The 25,772-nt window shown below is 35.9% G+C and overlaps 1 protein-coding gene across 4 annotated transcripts in view; it reads left to right on the top strand.

Annotated features, from left to right (window-relative positions):
* Positions 1-25,772, top strand: part of HMMR (hyaluronan mediated motility receptor) — a 43,639-nt gene that overhangs the window by 1,344 nt on the left and 16,523 nt on the right. For 2 of the 4 annotated variants that reach the window (XM_067732921.1, XM_067732923.1), the window contains exons 2-16: positions 2,026-2,124; positions 2,580-2,659; positions 4,791-4,838; positions 7,838-8,026; positions 9,060-9,146; positions 9,237-9,337; positions 11,260-11,334; positions 11,469-11,647; positions 12,118-12,266; positions 13,760-13,974; positions 16,814-16,930; positions 21,654-21,800; positions 22,047-22,199; positions 22,286-22,385; positions 23,443-23,619. In XM_067732921.1, the coding sequence (XP_067589022.1) occupies positions 2,026-2,124; positions 2,580-2,659; positions 4,791-4,838; positions 7,838-8,026; positions 9,060-9,146; positions 9,237-9,337; positions 11,260-11,334; positions 11,469-11,647; positions 12,118-12,266; positions 13,760-13,974; positions 16,814-16,930; positions 21,654-21,800; positions 22,047-22,199; positions 22,286-22,385; positions 23,443-23,619 (1,916 nt within the window). Of the gene's footprint in view, positions 1-2,025; positions 2,125-2,576; positions 2,660-4,790; positions 4,839-7,837; positions 8,027-9,059; positions 9,147-9,236; positions 9,338-11,259; positions 11,335-11,468; positions 11,648-12,117; positions 12,267-13,759; positions 13,975-16,813; positions 16,931-21,653; positions 21,801-22,046; positions 22,200-22,285; positions 22,386-23,442; positions 23,620-25,772 lie in introns of all 4 variants that reach the window. The other 2 variants (XM_067732920.1, XM_067732922.1) reach the window with 1 other exon arrangement.

The raw sequence follows: 25,772 nt of genomic DNA, 5'->3' as shown, positions 1-25,772 counted from the left end.
GGAGATTTGTTTGTTTGCTTGCTTTATAATAGATTAAACTGCTTTTGCCAATTACACAAAATTTCAGGCTCACAGTTTCAAGAGTAATAAGTTACCATCTATTTGATGCTGTGTGTGTGTGTGTGTGTGTGTGAGACTGTAGTGATTTCTCGTATTACTCCAGAAATCCTAACAACCAAAGTATGAGGTAGCTACTGTTTTGTGAATGAAGAATCAGTCTCAAATAGAAATAACTTTCCAGGGGTCTTAAAGCTAGACTGGAAAAGGAGAGAGTATAATGTTCTTATTTATCATCTTCTCCCTATGACTGCAAAGTACCTGGCATATGGTATTATCTATTGATTGGCAGGCAAAGCTGGATTTGAACATCGATCTAGCTGATTACTATACAAAACTCTATTCCCAATCCCACATCCCAAGTAACTTTCTGTTTTCTTTGCCGCACTGCCAAACTCAACCCTGAGCTAAATACTGAGGAAAGGGACATGATTGAGACTGTCCCTAACTTCAAGCAGTTTTGTCTAAGGTGGGAGATGGATAAGTACATTATTATAACCCATTACAAAACTGCAAGAAGTTCTATGATAGTAACAATATGCGTAGGCTGCTGTGGAATGGAGGTTTCTAGCTTGATTTGAGGATTTGGAGAAAACTGGAAGAGGCGACCTCCAGGCTGAGATCTAAAGTAAGCAAGAGCCGGATCTCAAGTCAGCTTTGCATAAGCCCTCTGAAATGCCTTCGATTTGGGACTCCAGTTACATGAGGTTATACAGTACAAATTGCTGAAACATAGAAATATAGTCTAGCATAGTAGTTTGTACTTTGCATAACATGGCTTTATAAATTTTCTGGTGTATTGATACTAGACAGAGCTAGATCGTCACTAAATTTTTATTCCAAGCTAAATCTTGAGGGCTAGACATTTTTAGTAGCTTCATTTCTAAAATCTGCTGATGGTTTCCTCAGTGAATCTCTCTGAGTAGAGTTGATTCCAAATATTTTATTTCTTATATTCAGTCCTTAATAACAAAGCTGTATTGCTTGTTCTGACACAATTTTCATCCCAAAACTGTCTGTTGTTTTGCTCGGTTGTCTGTGTTCCTTTGACCCAATTGAAGTAAAGGTCATTTGGGAAGATAATGATATTTATTATTCTTCACAGAGAAGCCTAATATCAAATGGGTGCTATTTTTACATTTGAAAATAAAGGAAACTTTTAAAAAAAATTTTATTGGAGTATAGTTGATTTACAGTGTTGTGTTAGTTTCAGGTGTACAGCATAGTGATTCAGTTATACATACACATATATTCATTCTTTTTTAGATTCTTTTCCCATATAGGTTATTACAGAATATTGAGCAGAGTTCCATGTGCTATACAGTAGGTCTTGTTGGTTATCTATTTTATATAGATATGTATGTGTGTATATGTTAATCCCAAGCTCCTAATTTATCCCTCCTCCCCATATTTCCCTTTTGGTAACCATAACTTTGTTTTCGAAATCTGTGAGTCTGTTTCTGTTTTGTAAATAAGTTCATTTATATCATTTTTTTTAATTAGAAAAAGAAGCAATTTATTAATAGTATTTTTACATTTATATTACTTTACTATGACTTTTTTTTAACTGAAGTATAATTGATTTAAAATATTGTGTTAGTTTCAGGTGTACAGCAAAGTGATTCAATTATATTTTTTTCAGATTATTTTCTATTATAGGTTATTATAAGACATTGAATATAATTCCCTGTGCTACACAGGAGATCCTTGTTGCTTATCTGTTTTATGTGTAGTAGTTTGTATGTGTTAATCCCATACACTTAATTTGTCCCTCCCCCCTTGCTCCCCTTTGGTATCCATAAGTTTGTTTCCCATGTCTGTGAGTCTGTGTCTGCTTTGCATATAGATTCATTTGTATTAATTTTTAGATTCCACATATAAATATCATATAATATTTGTAAGACATGCTTTTAACTTAAGATCATAAGTCACATTAGATGAGATTTTAATATTTTATGTTTCCTCTAGGATGTGCACCATCTCCAGGTGCTTATGATGTTAAAACTTCAGAAGTATTAAAAGGACCAGTATCCTTTCGGAAGTCACAAAGGTTTAAAACACAAAAAGGTAATTGATCCCAAAATAAAATAATGGTTATATGATCTTGTAAATTTTGAAGTTAAGAAAACAGTATTTAAATTTAAAGATGCTGTAGTATTTCTAAAAATGTGAAGCTACACCTATATTTAATTTTTCTTAATTGATAGATTTACAAAAGGGTCAACTTCAGAATAACACTTTCATCATTACACTGTTGTATAACCAGGAAAATTAAGCAAGATGCCATAGATATGTAGTTTTCCTTTTCGGTTACTTTAACTCTCTGTTGGAGAATATTACAAAGAATATTAGGAAAATTAGGAAAGAGATGTGTAAAAAATATTGTGCAACTAATTATTTGAAAATGTACAATCAAGAAAAGAATAACTTTATATTGCTATAAGAAATTTGGGAATTGTGTTTTGTCTGTGGTTCAAATATGTAAGCACAAACCATGATCTGTACAATTTGTTTTATAGCAGAATCTCAACAAAATCTTAATATTGACAAAGATACTACCTTGCCTGCTTCAGCAAGAAAAGTTAAGACTTCGGGATTAAAGGTAAGGAGCTCTTATATTCTAGCTGGTTTATAAACTGTAATATGAAAATATTTCTGAAAGGTACTGTATTTGAGTAGAATGGGTTAAGTGTATAAATTAAGGTTATTGGTAAATCTGTAAATTAGTAAAACATTATCATTGGAACTCCAGCAAGCTTTACATACCTGCCTGTGTCATTACTAAATATATTGTGTTTAAATGTGCCCTTAGTTCAAAGTTACAAAATGGTCTCCACTTCTCAGTCATTTCTATAGCTGGGTAAATTTTATAATGCTTAGAAAGCCTTTAAAAATTATGCAATGCTTTGATTTGTTAGTTACCATAATTTGAGTTGTTCTGGTTTTGTTTGTTTATTTGTTTTGGCGGAAGAGTAAATATTGGCAAACAAAAAGGAAAAAACATTCTAATGCCTAAAAGAGGTCTAGTACTCAGAAACTGCCAAGGAGTGGTAGGAGATTAAATTCTTAATAACTTCATGTTATAGCTTGTGCAATAGCCTACTATTACGGTTTCCATTAGTTCATAAAGCAAGTTGTTCTTCCTTAAGGAGTTGCACAACTTGGTATTTTAATGTGAAAAGATTCAGAGTTGGGAAATCAAAGCTATAAGTTAAGCTTATTCTTGTTCATTAATTTGGCGATTACCTAAGTCTCTTGTTCTATAAAAAAAAGAGCTGTTGTCCAATATGGAAGTGATCAGCCACGTGTGGCTACTGAGCACTTGAAAGTGAAGAATTGAATTTTTAGTATTATTTAATTTTAATTAATGGGTAGTTAAAAACTGATACTTGATTCTGTTGTTATAAAACTTAAATGTTTTTGGAATAACTTGGGTATGTGAATCTACCTTTTCATCTGTATATTTTGTGAAATCTAAATATAGATAGCTATTTCTAATGAAAATTTAGCATCTGAGTTGAGACGTGCTGTAAGTGTAAAATATACAGCAAATTTTGAAGACCTAGTACCAAAAATATAAAATACCTTGTTAATAATTTTATACTAATGACATGTTGAAATAATATTTTTGATATCTTGGTTAAAGTAAAATGTATTATTAAATATTTTACCTTTTAAATATGGCTACTAGAAAATTTGAAAATATGTACATAGCTTGCATTATATTTTTATGGGCAGCACTGATACAGATACCCTTTTCTTGGAAATTGATGTAAATTTCTTGACTTGAATTTCTTAGAGAAACAGTTCTGAAATTTAAAACTAAATTACAAACAAGTTTGTGTAAAACTCCTACATAATAGGCCTTCCTTGATAGAAAATGCTATCAGGTGTGAAATTAATAAACATGAGACTGGTGGCCCTTCCCCAACTTAGAAATATATGAAACACATTTTGTTCAAGGTGTTTATGACTTTTCTTCCATCTTTAGATGGAAAAGATAGATATTCTGTTTTGGGCCGTTATCTCAGAAAGCCTATTGGATATAAAAAGATACGTAAAAATACATCTTATTGAGAGTAAAGGCAATGAGTAGATTAGAATCAGTGTGTATTATTTCAGTTTTTCTTTATGTTTTTGCACTTGTAGTTTTTTCTCATATTTGGGATCTAAGTTTAAGTTGCTTTCTTTCTTTTTTTTTGTGCGGTATGCGGGCCTCTCACTGTTGTGGCCGCTCCTGTTGCGGGGCACAGGCTCCGGACACGCAGGCTCAGCGGCCATGGCTCACAGGCCCAGCCGCTCCGCGGCATGTGGGATCTTCCTGGACCGGGGCACGAACCTGTGTCCCCTGCATCAGCAGGCGGACTCTCAACCACTGCGCCACCAGGGAAGCCCTGATTTCTCTTTTTAAGAGTCTTTTTTTTTTTCTGAGATAGCATACTTAAGTATTTAAAATGTATTGCTGTTTAACATTAGAAAAGAGGACCTGTTCTTTTCAGTGGACTTGTTAGCAAAAGCCTCATCTATTGGGGTAAAAAATGTTCAAGCCTGAAATATTTTAAGATTTGAAGAACCTTTTCCTTCATTTGCTAGGTAAGTCACCTACAAAATATTTTATAGAGTCAGTGAAATGTTTGGAACCCTTAATCTTTTCTGATACCTAAAAATCAAATTTGGCTATGGTATTTGTGGCACTTAAATTTGATTGTCTCTGTTCTTTGATTTTCAAATAGAAAGAATCTCAAAAGAATGAAAAAGATTTGAAGATGTTGGTAAAAGAGGTAAGCAGTACTTTCAACTTACTGAAAAGTAAGTGCAATATAATGGAAAAAGAGTTACACATAGTTAAGAGACAAGGATTCTGTTGCTATTTGAGGAGTCATATAGTTGAGGCATATGTACCATCCAGGCCAGTACCTACAGGGTAACCAATCCTTGGCTTGGATACCATATTTTAGAGCGTGGTTGTCAATGTGGTATGCAATTTGTTAGCTTAGTAAGGGATGGATTCAAGGTAATCTACTTCATGAAAAACGGATAACTAAAATCAATATGTTAGTTTATTACAACTATATGTGGATCAAATATTAACCTTTACTCATAGCATACACTCTTCCTATATAGTAATCTATGTGTTCAGACAGTAACTAGCTAGAAAACTTGGTGAGCATGAAATCCTAGCAGGTTATTTGAATTGTGATGGAGTTGTGCTAACTTACTGCATCTCTGCACTATAGGTATATGCCTTCCTCAAGGATAAAATGACCTACTGCCTGTACTATCCAATATAGTAGCCATTTACCACATCTCTATTTAAATAAAATTAAGAATTCAGTTCTTCAGTTCCACTAGTCACATTTCACCTGCTCAGTAGGCACTAGTGGTAAGTGGCTACCATACTGCACAGTGCATTTCCATCGTAGCAGAAATCTCTACTGAGCAAAGCTGACCTAAAAAACCTGCCTACTTCCCTAAGCAGGGCAAGGCTGATCACTGCCAGCTTTGCTTTTCTGGCAGTCTTTTTTCTGTGTTTCCATTACTGAGCAACTCTTTCTAGTAGACATATTCTTTTTTTTAATAAGAATTTTCTACTTATTTATTTATTTATATTTTTTGGCCACACCACACAGCATGTGGGATCTTAGTTCCCCAACCAGGGATCAAACCTGTGCCCCCTGCATTGGAAGCGTGGAGTGTTAACCACTGGACCGCCAGGGAAGTCCCCTAGACATATTCTTTTGACATATTAAAACTTACTATTGATTACAGTTAAATGTTGGCTTAAGATCCAGAATATGTCAAAATAACTTTGCAAATCTCTGCCCTTGTTGCTCTGATCCTTTTTGTATTTATTTTAGTAATACTGGCTATCATTTTATTGAGGATGCATGCCTATGATGTAGGAGTTAATACTTAGATATATAATAACTGAGTGTCTCCGAGTGTCTATGAGATAGCTGGTGAGTGAGTGACAGTGCCAGGATTAGAACTGGTAATTTGTATCAGTTACTTAATCTTTTAGAATAGAAATTTTTGACAAATACAGCTCTATTTTATTTAAGCCCCACAGTATTTGTTGTTCGTTTGATTAATTTGAATTAATTATCGATATTTAAAAGTAAAATATCATGCAAAACAAATTCAGATTTCTGACTTCTCTTGCAAAATTAGAAGATCTGATAGCACAGTTTCCGCATCCGTTGCCTTCTTTAGACCCCACATTTGCTCAGTCAGTCCTCGCCTGGCTCTCTTATTTATATTATCTGCTTGGTCTTTTGAGTTTACAGTCCTTTTTTGGAGCTTAAGTTTCTTTAACTGAAAAAAGTGTGATGTAGATAATCTCAGCATCCTTTTTTCTGTTTTATGATGTGCTATCAACATTGGTTTTAAACCAATAATGTAGGCATAAAGAATCTTATAGTAGGGAATCTTAAAGCTCATTCAGTCCCTAGCATCTAGTTCACAGCTGTATATATAAGTGGTGCTTGATATATTTTTAGTTAAAGCAATTGGCTTAGAATACTGAGATTAGTATGAATACAAAGCCAATGAGGGTAGAAAATACTTTTCATGTGATTTAATGCAGCTGTGCTTTCTTGATACTTTTATACCCAGCTAACAGTCTATTTGGGTAAATGTTTTATGTGAACTAGAAAAGAATGTACATGCACTTGTTGGTTATAGTGGTCTATATATGACAATTAGTTCAAGTTGTTTAACAGTTTTCTTCAGATCTTTATCTCTACTGATATTTTTGTCTGTTTACTCTATCAGATACTGAGAAAGGTATTTTTAAATTTGTAGCTCTGGGGATTAGTCTATTTATCTTTTTAATTCTGTCAGTTTTTGCTTTGTATATCTTGAAGTTATGATATTACTTTGTTGTGCACAACAAATTTAAGATTATGTCTTCCTCTTGAAATAATCTTTTACCCGTAAAATTCTTTATTCCTAGTAATATTTTTTGCCTTAAAGTCTACTTTGTATGATATTAACATAGCCATATCAGCTTTCTTTTGTTTAATGTTTACATGGTAAATCTTTTCCGATCCCTTTATTGTCAATCTATGTCCTTAAAGTGCATATCTTACAAACACCTGGGATCATTTTCCTTCAGCCTGAAGAACTTCCTTTAGAATTCCTTATGCAGTTCTACTGTTGACAAATACTCTCAGCCTTTTTTTTTTCCCCTCTGAAAACATCTGTATGTCACCTTCATACTTTTAAAGGATATTTCATTGGGAATAGAATTTTTGATTGGCAGATTTTCTGCATACATTTTTAAACATTTCATTGTCTTCTGGCTTCCACATTTTTTGTTGACAAGTATGTGTTTTTGATTTAGGTTTTGGTTTTTACCTAGTAATTGCAGCAGGAATGATGGCTTGCTGATGCCTACCATATCCTACTCAGAAGCCCAGTTCTGCTTTCCCAGAAATGAAAAAGATATTTAGCATTTCAAGCTATAATTTGACTTCCTATAATTAGAACTAGAGTAAAGAAGACTTTTTATAGATAGAAATCCTTAAAAGTGAATAAACAGTTTAATTACACCTAGAAGTTTATGACAGTTCAAATCCTCTGTTCTTAAAATGCTTACAGTTTTTCAAGATGTGTGATAAAATAAATATGATTGCTTAAACAGCTAAGAATATCTAAGAGCATCATGTCACAATCAGAAGTTTGTCTAGAACTTTAATATTTTGATTATCAGTAGCATTTAGTGATTATGTTGGCAGTAATCAGTGAATTATTCATTTATCACCTTGTTTCTGTCCAGATTCGTGTTCTTGTGCAGGAACGTGGTGCTCAAGACAAGCGGATCCAGGATCTGGAAGCTGAGTTGGAGAAGATGGAAGCAAAACTAAATGCTGCCGTCAGGGAAAAAACATCTCTCTCTGCAAGTAATGCTTCACTGGAAAAACAGCTTATTGAATTAACCAGGACTAATGAGCTACTAAAATCTAAGGTATTTGAACCTCATGATAATATTTACAATTGAATAAATAATAAACATGTTTTTTTTCTCATATAGCTGTTTGGGAATTTTAGGCCTAGTTTAGTCATTTTCCTTCACTAAATGTACTTTAAATATTAAGCTGCTTCCAGTAGGAATTATTATTGCATCTTTTTTATTTTGGTGCCTGGCACATAAGAGGTTATAAACAAAAAAGTTTACTTTTTGTTTTAATGTCTGACACTATCTCGCCTTCTTCAAAATCACCCCCAATAAATAAGGCCACTAATAAATGTTGCAGAATTTACATCTAGAAGTATCTTTAAAGATCTTTCTCTGAAAGAAATAATAGCATAATAGCAAGCTTCCATCTCAAATCCTTTTGGAAATATAGTGGGAAATGAATAATTGTGTGGACTAAATGTGTTCAATAGATAAATTGTATTTATCAATATTAATATAATAATGATCTTAAAGGACTTAACATGGTCGTCTTGCTTTTTTACAGAAGTAGAAGGAAGCTGTAAATCACTCTTCAGCTTAATAAGAGTCATTTATTCAGGGCCTGTCATGTGCGGAGCTCTTTGATTACAAAGGGAGTAAGAATGCATACGAATTAAGCACGGGGAAGGGAGCAGATTCCTAGGCCCCACTCAGGGAGATTCTGATTTATTAGGCCTGCGATGAACCCTATAGTCTGCATATTTCAAAGTAGACCAAACAATGCAGATGCATTTTGTTAAGCAAACACACTTTACGAAATTCTCTCCAAGAAGCTTGTCTTAGAGCCACACAGTGGAATTTCTAGCATATACAGATAAACGACCACTGCAGCTGATTTCAAAAGTAGACCAGAAAGTCACATGAAGGAAAAGGAGAGACAAGAACAGTAGTAGTGTAAAACCAGTAATCCTGGCTCTTTTCTCTACCAGAGTATGTTGTAGGCAAATAACAGTCCCAATAATAGATAATCAATATTTAAGTGATTTTTTTTACAGGACTTAATAGAAAATATTTCTCGATTTTTTATGTTCGTTGTACTTAGTTTTCTGATGATAGTAACCAGAAGAATTTGAGAATTCTAAGCCTTGAGTTGATGAAACTTCGAAACAAAAGAGAAATAAAGATGAGGGTGAGTGATACCTTTGGTAAGTTTGCTGTGTCTGGAGCGGGGGATCTGAACAAGTTCTCATTTCCTAAAACAGATATTTCTGTTGTGTAGAGCATGATGGCTAAACAAGAAGGCATGGAGGTGAAGCTGCAGGTTACCCAGAAGAATCTCGAAGAGTCTCAGGAGAAAATAGCACAACTTGAGGGGAAGATGTGAGTGACTAAAAGGAAAGAGATTCCTTTGTATAACCAATTTGTGTGTGTGTGTGTGTGTAACCAATTTTTGATTTACCTTTCTCGGCTAGTTATTGTTTACTGAGACTTTAACCTTCCCTTCATACTTACCTCATTGCCTGCCTCTACTTGCCCTATTTCTCTTCCTAAGTGACAGTTGAGCCCTAATCATTCCCAAACGTTTTATGCTGAAAAATGTATGAATGTATTACTTTTGTACGTCTTCTGTATCAGTAATGAGGAAAGACTCATGGTCTTTCTAACAACATAATCTTACGGAGGTTGTAGTGAGACCAAAACTGAGAAGTATTGGTATAGGGAGCTGTGATGAATGCACAATCCTAGCCTTCTTTTTATTACTCAGCTGTAATTCGTATACAGTAAAATGCACAGATCGTAAGTATTCAGTTTAGTGACTTTTGACAATTGTATACACCTGTATAACCACCACCCAAATAAGGTAGACAGTGTGGCCATCCCCTCGGAAAGTTCCTTCATGCTCCTTCCTGCTCCCCTGTTCCTCCCCCATGGCTGCCCCCGTACCCCTGCAACCACTTTCTGACTTCTATCATCATAAATTAGTTTGCCCTTTTTGGAGACATTTATTACCACATGCATGCATATGTGTGTATATGTGGCTTCTGTTGTTTAAGATAATTTTTTGAGATTCAGCCGTACTGTTGGGTGTATTATAATTTGCTCCTTTCACTTCTGAGTAGTATTCCATTATATGAATATACCTCCATTTGTTTATTATTCTCCTATTGATCAATACTTGGGTTTCCAGTTTTTGACTATTATCAATAAGTCAACTATATATGCCTTTTTGTAGACACAGGCTTTTATTTCTCTGAGTAAATATCTAGGAGTGGAATTTCTGTGTCATAGGGTTGTATACATATAACGTTTTTTAAAACACTCAAAGTGGTTTTGCTGTTTTACACTCCCGCCTAACAATGTGTGATAGTTTCATCTGTTCCATATCTTCATCAACATTTGATGTTGTCATCTATTTGATTTCGGCCTTTCTAGTGGATGTGAAGTAGTATCTCATTTGTGATTTTATTTATTTATTTTAATTTATTTATTTTATTTATTCTTAGCTGCATTGGGTCTTCGTTTCTGTGTGTAGGCTTTCCTCTAGTTGCGGTGAGCGGGGGCTACTCTTCATAGCAGTGCACGGGCTTCTCATTGCGGTGGCTTCTCTGTTGCAGAGCACAGGCTCTAGGCGCACGGGCTTCAGTAGTTGTGGCGCGTGAGCTCAGTAGTTGTGGCGCATGGGCTTAGTTGCTCCGTGGCATGTGGGATCTTCCCGGACCAGGGCTCGAACCCATGTCCCCTGCATTGGCAGGTGGATTCTTAACCACTGCACCACCAGGGAAGTCCCTCATTTGTGATTTTAATTTGTTGTTATTAATGTCGAGCATCTTTTTATGTGCTTATTGAGCATTCGTATATATCCTTGTGTAAGGTGTCTGTTGGTCGCTCGCCCGTTTCTCAAATTGTGGTGTTTGGAGGAGGTAAACACATAAGTAATTGAGTATAAGGCAGCCTGGAACAAAGGCTTTGTGGCACACAAAATGTTATTTTGTATGTGTGGGGGGTGGGGAAGCTAGGAAAGCTACAGAAAAGATGATTTCTGTTACACTTGGAGTGTTGCAGAGGATGACTCTCATCATCATAACCCTTTTGTCAGAATATATTTGGAAAGCTTTCTTACTTAAAAGTAAAAAACTTGAGCCTCCTATTTGCATATATTAAATTGTCAACTTGAGGGGTCACATAAGTGAATGGTTAGGAGTTTGGACTCCGGAGTCAGCCTACCTGAGATAACAGTATCTGGTACAGAGTAAGCATTATGCGTGATTATTGTGTATATTAATATGTGCAATTTTTTTTAGTATTTCAATAGAGAAAGAAAAGATTGATGAAAAATCTGAAACAGAAAAACTTTTAGAATACATCGAAGAAATAAGGTAATATGAAGCGTAGTTTTAAATTGGACTTTATTTTGTTGAACTGTGATGAATACATCATTTTCATCTCTTTTCATTTAATGTTCCCTATGCTTAAATAGATGTGCTCTTCAACATAATTTGTTTTAATGCAGTTGTGCATCAGATCAAGTGGAAAAATACAAGCTAGATATTGCCCAGTTAGAAGAAAATCTGAAAGAGAAGAATCATGAAGTTTTAAGCCTTAAGCAGTCTCTGGAGGAAAATGTTGCTCTATTGTCTAAACAAGTGGAAGACATGAATGCTAAATGCCAGCTGCTTGAAAAAGAAAAAGGTATTCCACTGTTTATAGTACTACTTTCTTTAGATAAGTACTACCGATGATATTTTTTAAAAGTACTGCTATGTTATAACAACTTTCTAAAATAATTATATAAACAACAAAAATTTTGTTCTATGTTTGGGAATTTTTGTCTTTTATGATATTTGTTGTCTGCTTATTTCAATATATTTCTTGTCTTGATTGAAATATATATGGTTGTGCAGTTCTTGACTTCCCCATTGGGTGGCCATTTAAAATTGGTAGATACATAGAACTAGGTTTGGGGGTTTTATTATATAATATACATACTATTTTATATATAGTAATCATACCAACTTCAGAGTTATTTTTCCCCCCTTTGGAAATACTTGATCTCTGTAACATGCTACAAAGCAGTATAGTGGAATATTATGGGAATCTGGGTTTCTCAAAGTTAATATTAGTATCTAATTACAGCATTGTTAATGTTTTCCCTTTTCTAGAAGACCTCATCAATAGGGACAGAGAACAGGATGAAAATCTAAACTCTGAGATACGAAACTTAAAAGAGAGGTCTGTTCTTAAACAACAAGAACACGAAGAGCTACAACAAAAAGTGTTGCAAATTGATTCACTTCTGCAACAAGAAAAGGTAGTTTACTACAATATTTTAAAACGCTAGTGCTTCTTTTAGGTAATACATTTCCCTGTATATCAGAAAACCTTTAAATTGTATATGTCCTTTGATCCAGCAATTCTACTTCTAGAATCTTATCCTGAGGAAATAATCGTGCCTATGCCACGTATTTAACTGCTGTTCACCACAGCGTTATTCATAATGTGAAAAAATTCAAGGAGCAGTTGAAGCAAAATAAGGAAATTGTTTAAAAAAATTTTTCAGCACATTCTTGTGTTAGATTACTACATCGGCATTTACAGTTCTATGGTAAAAGAGTGTCTAATTAGACAAGAAAGGAAACTGACAGTTATTTAAAATGCAGATTACATAAAGAACACTTTACATATCAATGAGGAAAAAAGGACAATTCACTAAAAAAAAAAAAAAATAGGCATAGGATGGAAATAAATAATTCTTAGAAGTAGAAATTCAGATAGCTTCGGGACTTCCCTGGCGGTCCAGTGATTAGGACTCCATGCTTCCACTGCAGGGGGCCCAGGTTCGATCCCTGGTCTGGGAACTAGGATCACACAAGCTGCATGGTGCAGCCAAAAAAATTTTAAAATTAAAAAAAAAAAAGAAATTCAGGTAGTCTGTAAACACGAGAAGATGCGCTACCTTAGTAGTAATCCAAGAAATAGAAATAATTTGTTTTTGTCACTTACAAGATTGGCACATATTAAAACATTTACTAATATGATACATTGGTGAGAGTTGGGCAAGCAGGCATTCACAAGCACATGAAATTTTGTATCATTGGTCAATCTGCAACAACAAAGGAATTAAGTAGATCTGTATATATTGACTTGAAAAGATCTCAACTACTATTTTTATGATATTTTAAATGACCTTTGCATACACAGTATATATCATTTACACTTTAAGTATATAAATATATAGAAAAAGACCATAAGGCATAGAATACCAAACTAGTGGTTATCTCTGGAATGGGAAAACTAAGGTTAGAATACAAGTAGGCAATTTTCATTTTATTTGTAATGTTAAAATTTTTTCACAAGTGATTTATTTGTATTTATTTATTCATATTTACTCATGTTATATAACATTAAAATATTTTATATAACATTGAAATCATAGTACTCTTTTTATATAAATCATGAGAAAAATGATAAAAGTCAGTTGTAGAATATGATTTTGGTTTTCTAAGTGTGTGTGTGTGCGCGCGCGCGCGCGCACGTGTCTGTGTCTGTGTTGCGTAGGAAAAAAGACTGAAATAGCATTTACCATAATGTTAACAAAGTGTAGGATATAATCCATGATAAAATAAATATGATATCTCTCTATTTTTCAAGTTTCCTGGAGGCTCTTGAATTTAGTGTCCATACTTCATCTGTACTTCTTTTTTGCCCTCAGTAAAACCTCACAAATCATTCAATTTAATTTAATTATTTATTAAATTTTCAAAAGCTTTCAAATTATTTTGATGGTTTTCTATTTGGATGCAGGAATTATCTTCTAGTCTTCAACAGAAGCTATGTTCTTTTCAAGAGGAAATGGTTAAAGAGAGGAATCTCTTTGAGGGAGAATTAAAGCAAGCACTGGATGAGCTAGATAAATTACAGCAAAAGGAGGAACAAGTTGAAAGCCTGGTCAAGCAATTGGAAGAAGAATCAGAATCTAGAGGTGAAGAACTAAAACTCATGGAAGAAAGACTGAAAGGGTTTGTATTAATAGGACTTCATTTTTATATATGACTTCAAATGTTGACAAGTGTTTTCTAGTACATTCTCTCAGGATTCTCACACCAATCGTGTGAGTGGTGAGGTTGGAATTATTTTACAAATAAGGGATAAACACAGACAGGTAAAGTACATGCACAGGATGTGCATATAAACAAGTATGACAGCCAAAGTCAGAAGCCATGCCCTTTCTTTATTTAAGGCCCAAGGTTTAACTAAAGAGAGTTTTAATAACCAAAATTTTGTATTCCTATACTGCTCTTATATTTTCTAAAAATTATTGGACATTAGCATTAGAATGATAACAGATCTAGAAAAATATCCAAAATAATAAGATTCCCACCCTTTAATAAGAAACATTTCCATTTTTTGTCCATATATGCATCATAGTGTAAGTTATACTTTTAATTACCTCTTTTGAGGGAGCACAAACACTTCAGAAGTAACAATCAAAAAGCACAATGGGAAAAAAACAACCAGAACTGGGAAACATTCAAAAATAAAAAATTTGTCATTAAAAGTAGAAAGCCTGGGGCTTCCCTGGTGGCGCAGTGGTTAGGAATCCGCCTGCCAGTGCAGGGGACACGGGTTCGAGCCCTGGTCTGGGAAGATCCCACATGCCATGGAGCAACTAAGCCCGTGCACCACAACTACTGAGCCCACGTGCCACAACTACTGAAGCCTGGTCACATAGAGCCTGTGCTCTGCAACAAGAGAAGCCACCACAGTGAGAAGCCTGTACACCACAGCAAAGAGCAGCCCCCGCTTGCTGCAACCAGAGAGAGCCCACGCGCAGTAACGAAGACCCAATGCAGCCAAAAATAAAATAAATTTATAAAAAAATAAGTAAATAAATAACCTCAGTCTCCAAAGCCAGAAAGAGGAGGAGGACAATTTCAGGTAGACAAAGCTAGTGGGTTTAAAAAAAAAAAAAAGTAGAAAGCCTAAGTTCTCATGCTTTTTTTTTTTTTTTAAGCTCTTATTCCATACTATTTTCATCACATTATAGGTCCTTCTCCACTACATTTATTTAAATGGGTTGAGGGACTTCCCTGTTGGCGCAGTGGTTAAGAACCCACCTTCCAATGCAGGGGACAGGGCTTCGATCCCTGGTCAGGGGATTAGATCCCACATGCGTGCTGCAACTAAGAATTCACGTGCCACAACTAAGGATCTGCATGACACAACTAACAACCTACAACAAAGGAGCCCACCTGCCGCAACTAAGACCTGGCACAACCAAAATAAATAAAATAAAATAAAAATTAAAAGTTTAAGTTGTTAAAAAAAAGAGAGAGCGCTAATAAATACAAAAGGTATAAAAACAAAATAAAACAAAAATATCTGGGTTGATTCTTGAGTTCAATTTGTGAATAAATATTTGAATCCTTGGGATTTCAGCAGTAAAACATTTTCTAGCAAGGAACCATGGACTAGACATAAAGCTACAGAATTGCCACTTATTTCACAAGTGTGTATCTATCTCTTATTAGGTACTTTTGTTATTAATCCCTTTTCTGTTTTCTTTTGTTACTGATTAAAAAAACACGAAAGTTTTCTCTATGCTTGCATTTTGGGGAACACTACCAAAGTGTACTTAGGGGGATTGTTCTATATTGCAACCAGCCTCAGGGAACAGGTACTTTAAGAAACTTGAGTGAATGATGTCAGTTTAGGAAAGAAAGATGAGATAATCATTTATTCTAACTCAACAAACTCAGTCCGGAGGTCAGGAGATAAGGATTTTATTCCTAGATCTGTTAACTAGTTGTGTGATTCTGAGCAAGACAATCTTAATTTCTTTTATTTTCTGTTTTATTAGATATAAAATAAAGGAGTTTTATGAGATCATTTCTAAGGTTCTTTCCAGCCTGGAAATTTCAAGCTTAAGAGAAAAACTTAGAAGTTGACAACGATTCCTCTAGGGGGCAGGAAAGAGAACATTTTTATTATAAACCCTTTAGTACTAGTTGATTGCTTTTAGCTGTGGTATATATTTTTTAAACCCTATACTCATTACAGAATGAATTTGATCAACTATCTTGTCTCAGTGTCCAACTTAGTCTGTAAGTGAATAATGCTTCTTACTTACAGTTTTTATTTGTTCTTTAAAAGATCTCTTATAAGCTCATATGCCTACCAAAAATGTTGTATCACCATTGTGGTAATATGTAATATTAATATTTTTTAAAATCTCTATAGTTTTATAGTATATATTTATAAAGATGTCTTAAAAGCCATTCTGTCTATGCAAAATAGTCTACTAAATAAGTTGTTGAATCTTTGGATAACAATTTATTATGTGGTAATTGGTGTAATCAAAATAAATCCACATAGTTCTGTAACTCTTTTTTCAAAAGAACTCTTAAAATGAAGTTAACTTAACTGTACCTAGTGTTCCTTCAATGTCTAAATGCAGAGAATTAAATTTTATTCAACCCTAGTGCTTTTTAACTGGTAATCCTTCACATTCTTTAGATTTGGCTGCTATCAAAATTTTCTTTCAGAGTCTTTTTAATCTACTTTCTTCCAAAAAAGTGTTTAAACTACCTACCTAAGTACGTATGATATGAAACGATAAGTAAGTAAATTAGGATGAAAACAGAAGTAAAATAAAAGCAGGAAAGATAAAATGAAGCTGTATGTAAATGAACAGGCTATTAGATGTAGGTCATAAAGTTAGGTCTAAGCTGCCAGTATCTGATATAAACATGAAGATGTGGGATATATGATTCACAGTGTCAAAGGTAATCCTAGTCTCTTTCTGAGACTAATGATTTGCAGTTAGCATTTTATCTTTTAACTGTTCCTTTTTCTTAGGAAAGAAGCTGAACTGGAGAAAAGTAATGCTGCTCATGCTCAGACCACACTGCTTTTGCAGGAAAGGTATAACAGTACAGTGCAGAGCCTGAGAGATGTTACCGCTCAATTTGAAAGGTATTTGTATGGGGAGACTGCACTCTCGAACATACATGAGCAAGGAGGGGTGTTTACGTAGGAACATCTGTCCACAAAATAATCACAAAAATAAAACAATTGGTATTACTTTAAATTCCATAGTGTCCAATCATAAATGGGCATTTAATGTTACCTCGTATCTTAGAATATATAGTAATTTCCCTTTCCAACTACCCACTTCAAATTTCATGCATTCTCAGACCTTTGGCACTTCTGTCCGACTCTCCTGATGTCATCATTTTCCTCATGAAGAATACAAACGCTTTTATTTCCTCTTCATCAAACCTGTAAACGCACCTGCATCTATGCTCATCCCGTCTTCCTCCCACTTATTACAGATGAAGTATCTAATTCCTTTAACCTTCAGTGACCTCATGCTATCATTTATCCCTTGTCTCATAATTTTCAGCCTTTCTTCTAGAATTTTTCCAGTCAATATTAAATCATGTCAATATGCCTTCATCTTTAAAATACATTTTTAAGAAGTCTCTCTTTACCCCCCACTTCCTTCTGCAGTTATCCAATAACACCTGTCACTCCCAGCACCCTTCTTACCCCAAAATTCTACTCCTCTTCGTAGCCTTTTTTTTTCTTTGGCCGCGCAGTTTGTGAGATCTTAGTTCGCCCGACCAGGGATCGAGCCCGTGCCCCCTGCAATGGAAGCGTGGAGTCCCAACCAACCACTGGACCACCAGCGAATTCCCCCCATCTTCTTCTTTTTTTTCTTTTAATTTATTTTATTGAAATATAGTTGATTTACAGTGTTGTGTTAATTTCTGCTGTATTGCAAAGTGATTTAGTTATACATATATATATACATTCCTTTTCATATTATTTTCCATTATGGCTTATCACAGGATATTGAATATAGTTCCCTGTGCTATACAGTAGGACCTTGTTGTTGATCCATCCTATATATAATAGTTTGCATCTCATAGCCCATCTTCTTGATAGAAGATTATATACTGTATCCACTTCTTCACTTCCTATTTTTCTCACTTGTTATTTTCCCTTTTTTTAAAGTTTATTTTGGAGGGGACTACAAGTTGCAAAGGATAATACAACAAATACCGATACATCACACAGTCTCACACCAAGAGTATATTAATGTTAACATTTTTACTTATTGTATATACTTTATATAATTTGGGGGTAAGGGCTCTTCTTATATCTATTTTAGTATGTTCAACAAATAGAAAAGATATACAATGTATACATAAATTATAAAGCATAAAGGTAAAATTAACATACATGAGCTCATAGAAGACAACCTACAGGATAAAAGATTTTCAACCACTTGGTATATATATGAGTTCTTCCACTATCCCATCTTCATGCCTTCATGCTTTCCTCCGACAGATAACACCATCTCAGAGTCTACATTGATTATTTCCTTGCTTTTTTTCCTGTATATAATTTTATAGCATGTATATCCATATGAATAATATATTATCTAATTTTGTTTTTTCCTGAACTTCACCAAAAATGTCATGTAGTGTATGCCATATCCTGGGACTTGCCCTTTCACTCTGCGTTAGGTATGTTTCTAGGATTGAATCACAGTGTTGCCAGTGTTCCTTCATGGTCACTGTTACAGAATATTTGATTTTATCAATCTACCACTATTTATCTATTCTCAGTTTGGGCTTTTGGGTTGTTTCACATTTCTTTCATTTTTTTAATAGTACTCAATGAATATTCTTGTGGTCTCCTAGTATACACGTGTAAGAATTTATCTAAAGTAATATTTAAGTGAATGTTCAACCTTAAAATTTAATGCCCAATCACTTTACAAAGTGGGTGTGAAAATCTACACTCCCACTAGTGATGTGTGAGTTCTCAATGATCTATCTCCCCTCCAAAACTTGTCAGACTTCATAAATTTTGCCAGTGTAATAAATGTAAAAGAGCTTTTTCTTATGGATGATTTGTCTTTCCTTTTCTGTAACAGGCTTGTATGTGACTTTTTTTCATTTCTCTCTCATTTCATTTCTGTAATTTGTTGATTTGTAGTTTTTATCAGTGATATGGATTGCAAATATCTTCTCGCAAAGTGTGGCTTGTCTTTTCATTTTCTTTATGGTTTCTTCTTTTTTTTTTTAAAGCTTGTGTCTCACTACCTCTTTTCTTTATTAATTTTTATTTTTGGGGGGTAACATTTATATACAATATTGTATATGTTGTAGGTGTACAGTATCTTTTTCTGTTATACATATACATATATCTATTCATCTTTGGATTCTCTTCCCACGTAGGTTATTACAGAGTGTTGATAGACCTCCTTGGTATACATAGGTCCTTGCTGATTATCTATTTTTTTTCTTTTTTTTTTTGGCTGCATCGGGTCTTAGGTGCAGCACGCAGGATCTTCATTGGGGCATGTGGGATCTTTCATTGCGGCATGCGGTCTCTTTGTTGCAGCGCTCGGGCTTCTCTCTAGTTTAGTGTGCAGGTTTTCTCTCTCTAGTTGTGGTGCCCGGGCTACAGGGTGGATGGGCTCTATAGTTGTGGCGCGCGGGCTCAAGAGTGTGTGGGCTCTGTAGTTTGCGGCACATGGGCTCTCTTGTTGAGGCATGCGACCTCAATAGTTGTGGCACTCGGGCTTAGTTGCCCCACGGCATATGGGATCTTAGTTCCCTGACCAGGGATCGAACCCGAGGCCCCTGCATTGGAAGGTGGATTCTTTACCACTGGACCATCAGGGAAGTGCCTATGGTTTCTTCTGATGAATAGAAATTCTTGATTTTAATGTGCTTAAGTTTACAAATTTTTATTGAACACGTTCACATCCAAAACTTCTTTCTATCCCAAGAACATAAAGATATTCACCTATTTTTTTTCTAAAAGTTCCAAAGTTTCACTTTTCATTTTTCCACCTAGAACTGATTTCTGTATGTGTAGTGATAAAGGGATAAAATTTACTTTTGTTTTCCCATATGGATAATCAATTGCCTAGTACCCATTCATTGACTAGTACCTTCTTTCCCCTGTGATCTGTTCCTACATCTGATATATTATGACATACATATATATATACACACACATAATGTATGTGAGTATATATATTTTAATTATAATTTATGCATGTCAACATGAATATGAATTATATAGATTAGATATATATATATAATTTTTAGTGCTATTCTCAACCCTGAAAGGCGATTTCCCTTCTTGCTATTTTAAAAAGTACTGCCTTAAGAAGTTTTCAACCATTCTATGATGTCACTCACCATCAGTATGCTAATAACATTAAAATTTATTTCTTCAAACCAGACCTATCCTTTCAGCTTCCTACCCATGTATCCAGCTTCCTCCTTGACTTCTGCAAGTAGATATCTCACTATCGTCTAACATTAACCTGACCAAAACAGCTCTTGATCTCCTTTCTACCTCTTTCTCCCTCTAGTTTCTCATTCTTGTTGAGCCCAGTCAGTGATATCTCCATCTTCTGAGTTTCTCGTTCCATAAATCTTAGAGTCATCTTGATCATTTTCTCTCCCCTTCTCCCAACATCCAATCTATTTCTTGAATTTTTCAATTCTGCCTCCAAAAGAGAGCTCATATCTTACCATTGCCAACTCCTTGGTTCAAGATTCTTTTACCACTCACCTGGGCTGAAAAATAATTGCCTTCTAGTTAATCCTCCAGTTTAGCATTCCTGCCCCTTCCCCAGTCAGTTCTCCACGTATCTCTAGAATAATCTACACACTTACTTAGAGACCTTTGAAGTCTCTCCTTTATCCCTCAGGTAATCCCACTCACTGTGCCCCACCAGTGATGACTGGCCTCATGCCTCTTGCTTCTGCCCCTGCCTCTCTTGTTCATTAGACTCCAGTCCCAGCTCTTTATGGACTGTGTTCTACCTGTCTCTGAGCACATATGCATCTTTTCCCTCTGAAATACTTGTCCCCAACTGGCTAGCTAAATCCTTCCTATCCATCATGTCTCAGCTTAACTGTAAATTCCTCAGAAAGGCCTCTTCCATTTCTATCAGCTAATCAGCTAAGGTGTTCTGTAGTTTTCCTTCAAAACACTTACTACAAATTTAATTATATATATTTATTTTTCCTTTTTTTTTTTTTTTTTTTTTTTGCAAAGACCTGTGGGGGCATTTTTTTCCCTCTCTTACCCACAGGATGATAAAGTCTGTGACAATAGGTGGAAGGATGTGTGGGCTTTTTGTTTGGGGATAATTTCGATGTTTGGTAGTTGATTTCTTTGCATCTCTAGGCCTAGTTTCCGCACATAGTAGGCACTTGACTCTTTAAATGAACAGCATGTGTCATATAAGTTCATATAAGTACTGACTTCAAAACACTGAATTCTTACCTATGCAAATGCAAAAATAGATAAGATTTTATTTGTTTTACCTAAAAGCAGCAGTCGCCAACCTTTTTGGCACCAGGGACTGGTTTCATGGAAGACAGTTTTTCCATGGGGTTGGGACTGGGAGGGGCGGGGCTGTGGTTCAGGCAGTAATGCCAGTGATGGGGAGTGGCAGATGAAGCTTCACTAGCTCGCCCCGCAGCTCACCTCCTGCTGTGCGGCCCTATTCCTAACAGGCTGCAGACCGCTGCCGGTCCACGGGCCAGGGGTTGGGGACCCCTGCCTAAAAGTGCATAAAATATAAGCTAATCAGCTATAGGTTTGTCCTGCATACAGCAATTAGAAAAATCCTTTAACCTTTTTTCTTTTTTATAAGCTATAAAGCATCAGCAGCAAGTGAGATAGAAGATCTTAAGGTGGAGAACATGTCACTTCACGAAAAAGTGGCCAAGGCTGAGAAAAGTGCAGAGGATGTTCAGCATGAGATATTGGCAACTGAGAATGCAAATCAAGAATATGCAAGGTATTGGGGAAAAATAAAACCTGGTGACATCTGTGACCTGAGAACCATTAAGACAATTTAATGTCGTTGAAAGCCAGCTACTAAGTGACGCAGGAAACTGTAGTCCCATGGCTTGCTTTGTGTGATCTTCAATTGCAAATTAAGAATTTACACAGTTAAAAAAGTACAGTTCTTGATAGTTGCTTGAGTTAAAGAAACTAAAATGGCTGTAAATTGTTTAGTGGACTCTTCTCTCTCAAACCCAAGGATGCTTCTAGATCTGCAGACCAAATCAACACTTAAAGAAGCAGAAGTTAAAGAAATCACAGTTTCTTCTCTTAAAAAAATAACTGATTTGCAGAACCAACTCAAGCAACAAGGCGAAGACTTTAAGAAACAACTGGAAAAGGGAGAAGCAAGGTAATTTAGGTTTAGAACCGAAATGCCATGTGTCTCAGTTATTTTTTTTAGTATACTATGGTTTAAAATTTAATTTTCCCTTACAGAAAAGCTGGAAAAGAAAAATCAATGGCAGAATTAACTGAGGAAATGAATAAGTGGCGTCTCCTCTATGAAGAATTATATAATAAAACAAAACCTTTTCAGGTCTGTCAATTAGGCCTTAGCTTACTTGTATTTAAGAATTCATGTTGTTCCCTGTCAGTCATGAAAGTGACATGGTTCTTCTGAAAGATCATTTTGCTGTGCCTTTACAGTAACAATTTAACTTCCTATTTTAAAAAGCCTATAAATTTTATTGCATTATTATGCATACTTTTTTTTCTTTTTTTTGGCTGCCTTGGGTCTTCGTTGCTGTGTGTGCGCTTTCTCTAGTTACTTCCCCTTTAGGGAAGTCCCTAAAAGGTAAATTTTAAGCCTATAAAGATTACATTAAAAAAATGTATGCATAGGGACTTCCCTGGTGGCGCAGTGGTTAACAATCCCCCTGCCAATGCAGGGGACGTGGGTTCGAGCCCTGGTCCGGGAAGATCCCACATGCCGTGGAACAACTAAGCCCGTGTGCCACAACTACTGAGCCCACGCACCTACAGCCCATGCTTCTCAACAAGAGAAACCACCGCAAAGAAGAGCAGCCCCTGCTCACCGCAACTAGAGAAAGCCCGTGTGTAGCAACGAAGACCCAAGGCAGCCAAAACTGAAACTAAAAATTTTTAAATTACCTTTTAATATGCTTCTTAAAGTTAATAGCTTAGAAGGCTCTGCTGATGTGAACTTTTGATCATTAAGCTATGTAAATTTGTGACACTTACTTTGTTATGATTTTTCTCAGTGTTTCTCTAATACGCTGATCATAAAAGGATAAATGCTAATCTTGGTAGTTAAATAGAGTCAGAAGACAGTATTAGTTATAATGGGGTGATGTGGCTGATACAGATTAGGCTGGCTAGCAGGGCTTCTTTCCTCATTTCTTTCCCTCTGTTTTAATAATGATCTTTGAAATGAAAAACAACTTGTTTTAAAAAGAGTCAATTTAAAAAAAAAAAGGTCAATTTATGGAGAACCCTAAGAGTAAGTCAGCATAATTTTTTTTTATCTTTTGCCTTTTTATTTTCTTTCACTTTAGTTGTACTTATAGTTTATATGAGTCAAGTAAGATTTAGCAGGTTTAAATCTTAACTTTATAAAAAAATGTATTTTTCAGCTACAACTGGATGCATTTGAAGCAGAGAAACAGGCTTTGTTGAATGAACATGGTGCAGCTCAGGAACAGCTAAATAAACTAAGACATTCGTATGCTAAATTATTGGGTCATCAGAATCTAAAGCAAAAAATCAAGCATGTTGTGAAATTGAAAGATGAAAATAGCCAACTCAAATCGGTTTGTAAAATCACATTTAGTTCTGTTGATATTGATATTGGGGTGGGGTGGGTTTTATTTTATTAGGGTAGTGCTGACCTCATAAAATGAGCTGGGAAGTGTTTCCTCCTTTCCGTTTTTTTGGAATAGTTTGTGAATAACTCGTATTAATTCTTTATTGAATGTGTAGTAGAATTCAGTGGTAAAGTCATCTGGACCTGGGCTTTTCTTTGTGGGTGGTTTTTGATTGCTAGTTTAATCTATTTGCTTATTAGAGGTCTATCAGATTGACTATTTCTTTTTGAGACAGTTTCAGGAGTTTGTGGATTTCTTGGAACTTGTTCATTTCATTTTAGTTATTTGATTTGTTGGTATACAATTGTTCATAATATTCCCTTACAATCCTTTTTATTTTAGTAATATCAGTAGTAATGTCCCCTCTTTCATTTCTGATTCTAGTAATTTGAGTATACTCCCTTTTTTTAGTTCCTTTACTTCTGCGAACATGTTTATAATGGCTTTAAAATCTTTTTTGGATAAATTCAATATCCGATTACTCTCTTGGACAGTTTTTGTTGCCTGCTTTTTCCCAGTATATAGGTCATGCTTTCCTGTTTGCATACTTTGTAATTTTTTGTTGGAAAATAGATGTTTTAGGTAAGATGTGGTAGCACCTCTGGGTACTGCTATCCCTTTCCAGGTATGTTATTATTTCTTATTTAGTGAAGTGTATTCCTCCTCCCCAGCCCCAGTAGTTTGTGCCTCTGATGTTGCTACTGAGGAAGGTTCAGTTTGGGGTGTGCCCACAGTCACCTGAGATGACTTTGGTTTTGGTAAGGCTGTCTTCCTCTCTCCCCAAACACTCATAGCTGCTGGCTTATCCCTCTGTTATTTTCAACAATGCCCTGGGGCATAATAAGTTGCTGTACAGACTAATCCAATCTAATTCTGGCTCCTTTGTTGGAATTGTGTCTTATGTCAGTACTCCAGGAGGGCTCCTCCCTCTCGTCTCATTCAGCAGTTCTCCTCTACAAAACAGACAGCCTACCATTTAGCCTACATTTTTTTTTTTTTTTTTTTTTTTTGCGGTACGCGGGCCTGTCACTGTTGTGGCCTCTCCTGTTGCGGAGCACAGGCTCCGGACGCACAGGCTCAGCAGCCATGGCTCATGGGCCCAGCCGCTCTGCGGCATGTGGAATCTTCCCGGACCGGGGCACGAACCTGTGTCCCCTGCATCGGCAGGCAGACTCTCAACCACTGCGCCACCAGGGAAGTCCTAGCCTACATTTTGAATCACTTTCCAATTCCCTTGCACTACAAACTCTACTATTCTATTTTTTTTTTTTTTTTTTTTGGCTGCATTGGGTCTTCATTGCTGCGCATGGGCTTTCTCTAGTTGCGGCGAACAGGGCCTACTCGTCGTTGCAGTTCATGGGTTTCTTATTGTGGTGGCTTCTCTTGTTGCAGAGCACAGGCTCTAGACACATGGGCTTCAGTAGTTGTGGCTCACAGGCTTAGTTGCTCTGCGGCACGTGGGATCTTCCCGGACCAGGGCTTGAACCCGTGTCCCTGCATTGGCAGGTGGATTCTTAACCACTGCGCCATCAGGGAAGTCCCTCTACTGTTCTTGAGAGCACCCTTCAGCTTGAACTTCTCTAAGCTCTGTTGCAAGTGAAGTCAGATCCTTTGGGAATAAATTAGGAGCTCTGTGTTTTATAGCCTGCTTCTCCCACCAGGCAAAATTTCTGAGCCCAGGCTTCAGAGCTGGATTTGCGGACAATGGCAAGCTTTTCTCTGAATGACACCTCTGTCCCAGTAGCTAGATGCTCAGTAGACTTGGGGGAGAGAGAGATGGGGAGCACCCTGAGGTTCTCTCACCTTGCCTCTCTTGGTTTGAAACCATTGTCACATGAGCCAGGGAAAGGGTGATCAGGGTCTCAGTATTTTCAGCACTGTGCACCTGAGATAAGGCCTCCATTCCTTGGAAGAAAAGACCCTCCACCTCTCAACAACATTTGCTGTGGTTCAGAGCAACAGGTAGCTGGGGGGCAAGATGAGAGATGCTGATGTCCTGCTCCTCCTGGCAGGAAAAGCCTCTGACTGAGAGCTAGGGAAAGAGGGAGCCCTGTGCACTTGGCTGCAAGGGTCTGATGTAAAGTCTTTGCTTCGCTAAG

Source organism: Pseudorca crassidens, chromosome 3, assembly GCF_039906515.1.
Source record: "Pseudorca crassidens isolate mPseCra1 chromosome 3, mPseCra1.hap1, whole genome shotgun sequence".
NCBI classification, from domain to species: domain Eukaryota; kingdom Metazoa; phylum Chordata; class Mammalia; order Artiodactyla; family Delphinidae; genus Pseudorca; species Pseudorca crassidens.
This window is presented reverse-complemented; position numbering and strand designations above follow the sequence as displayed.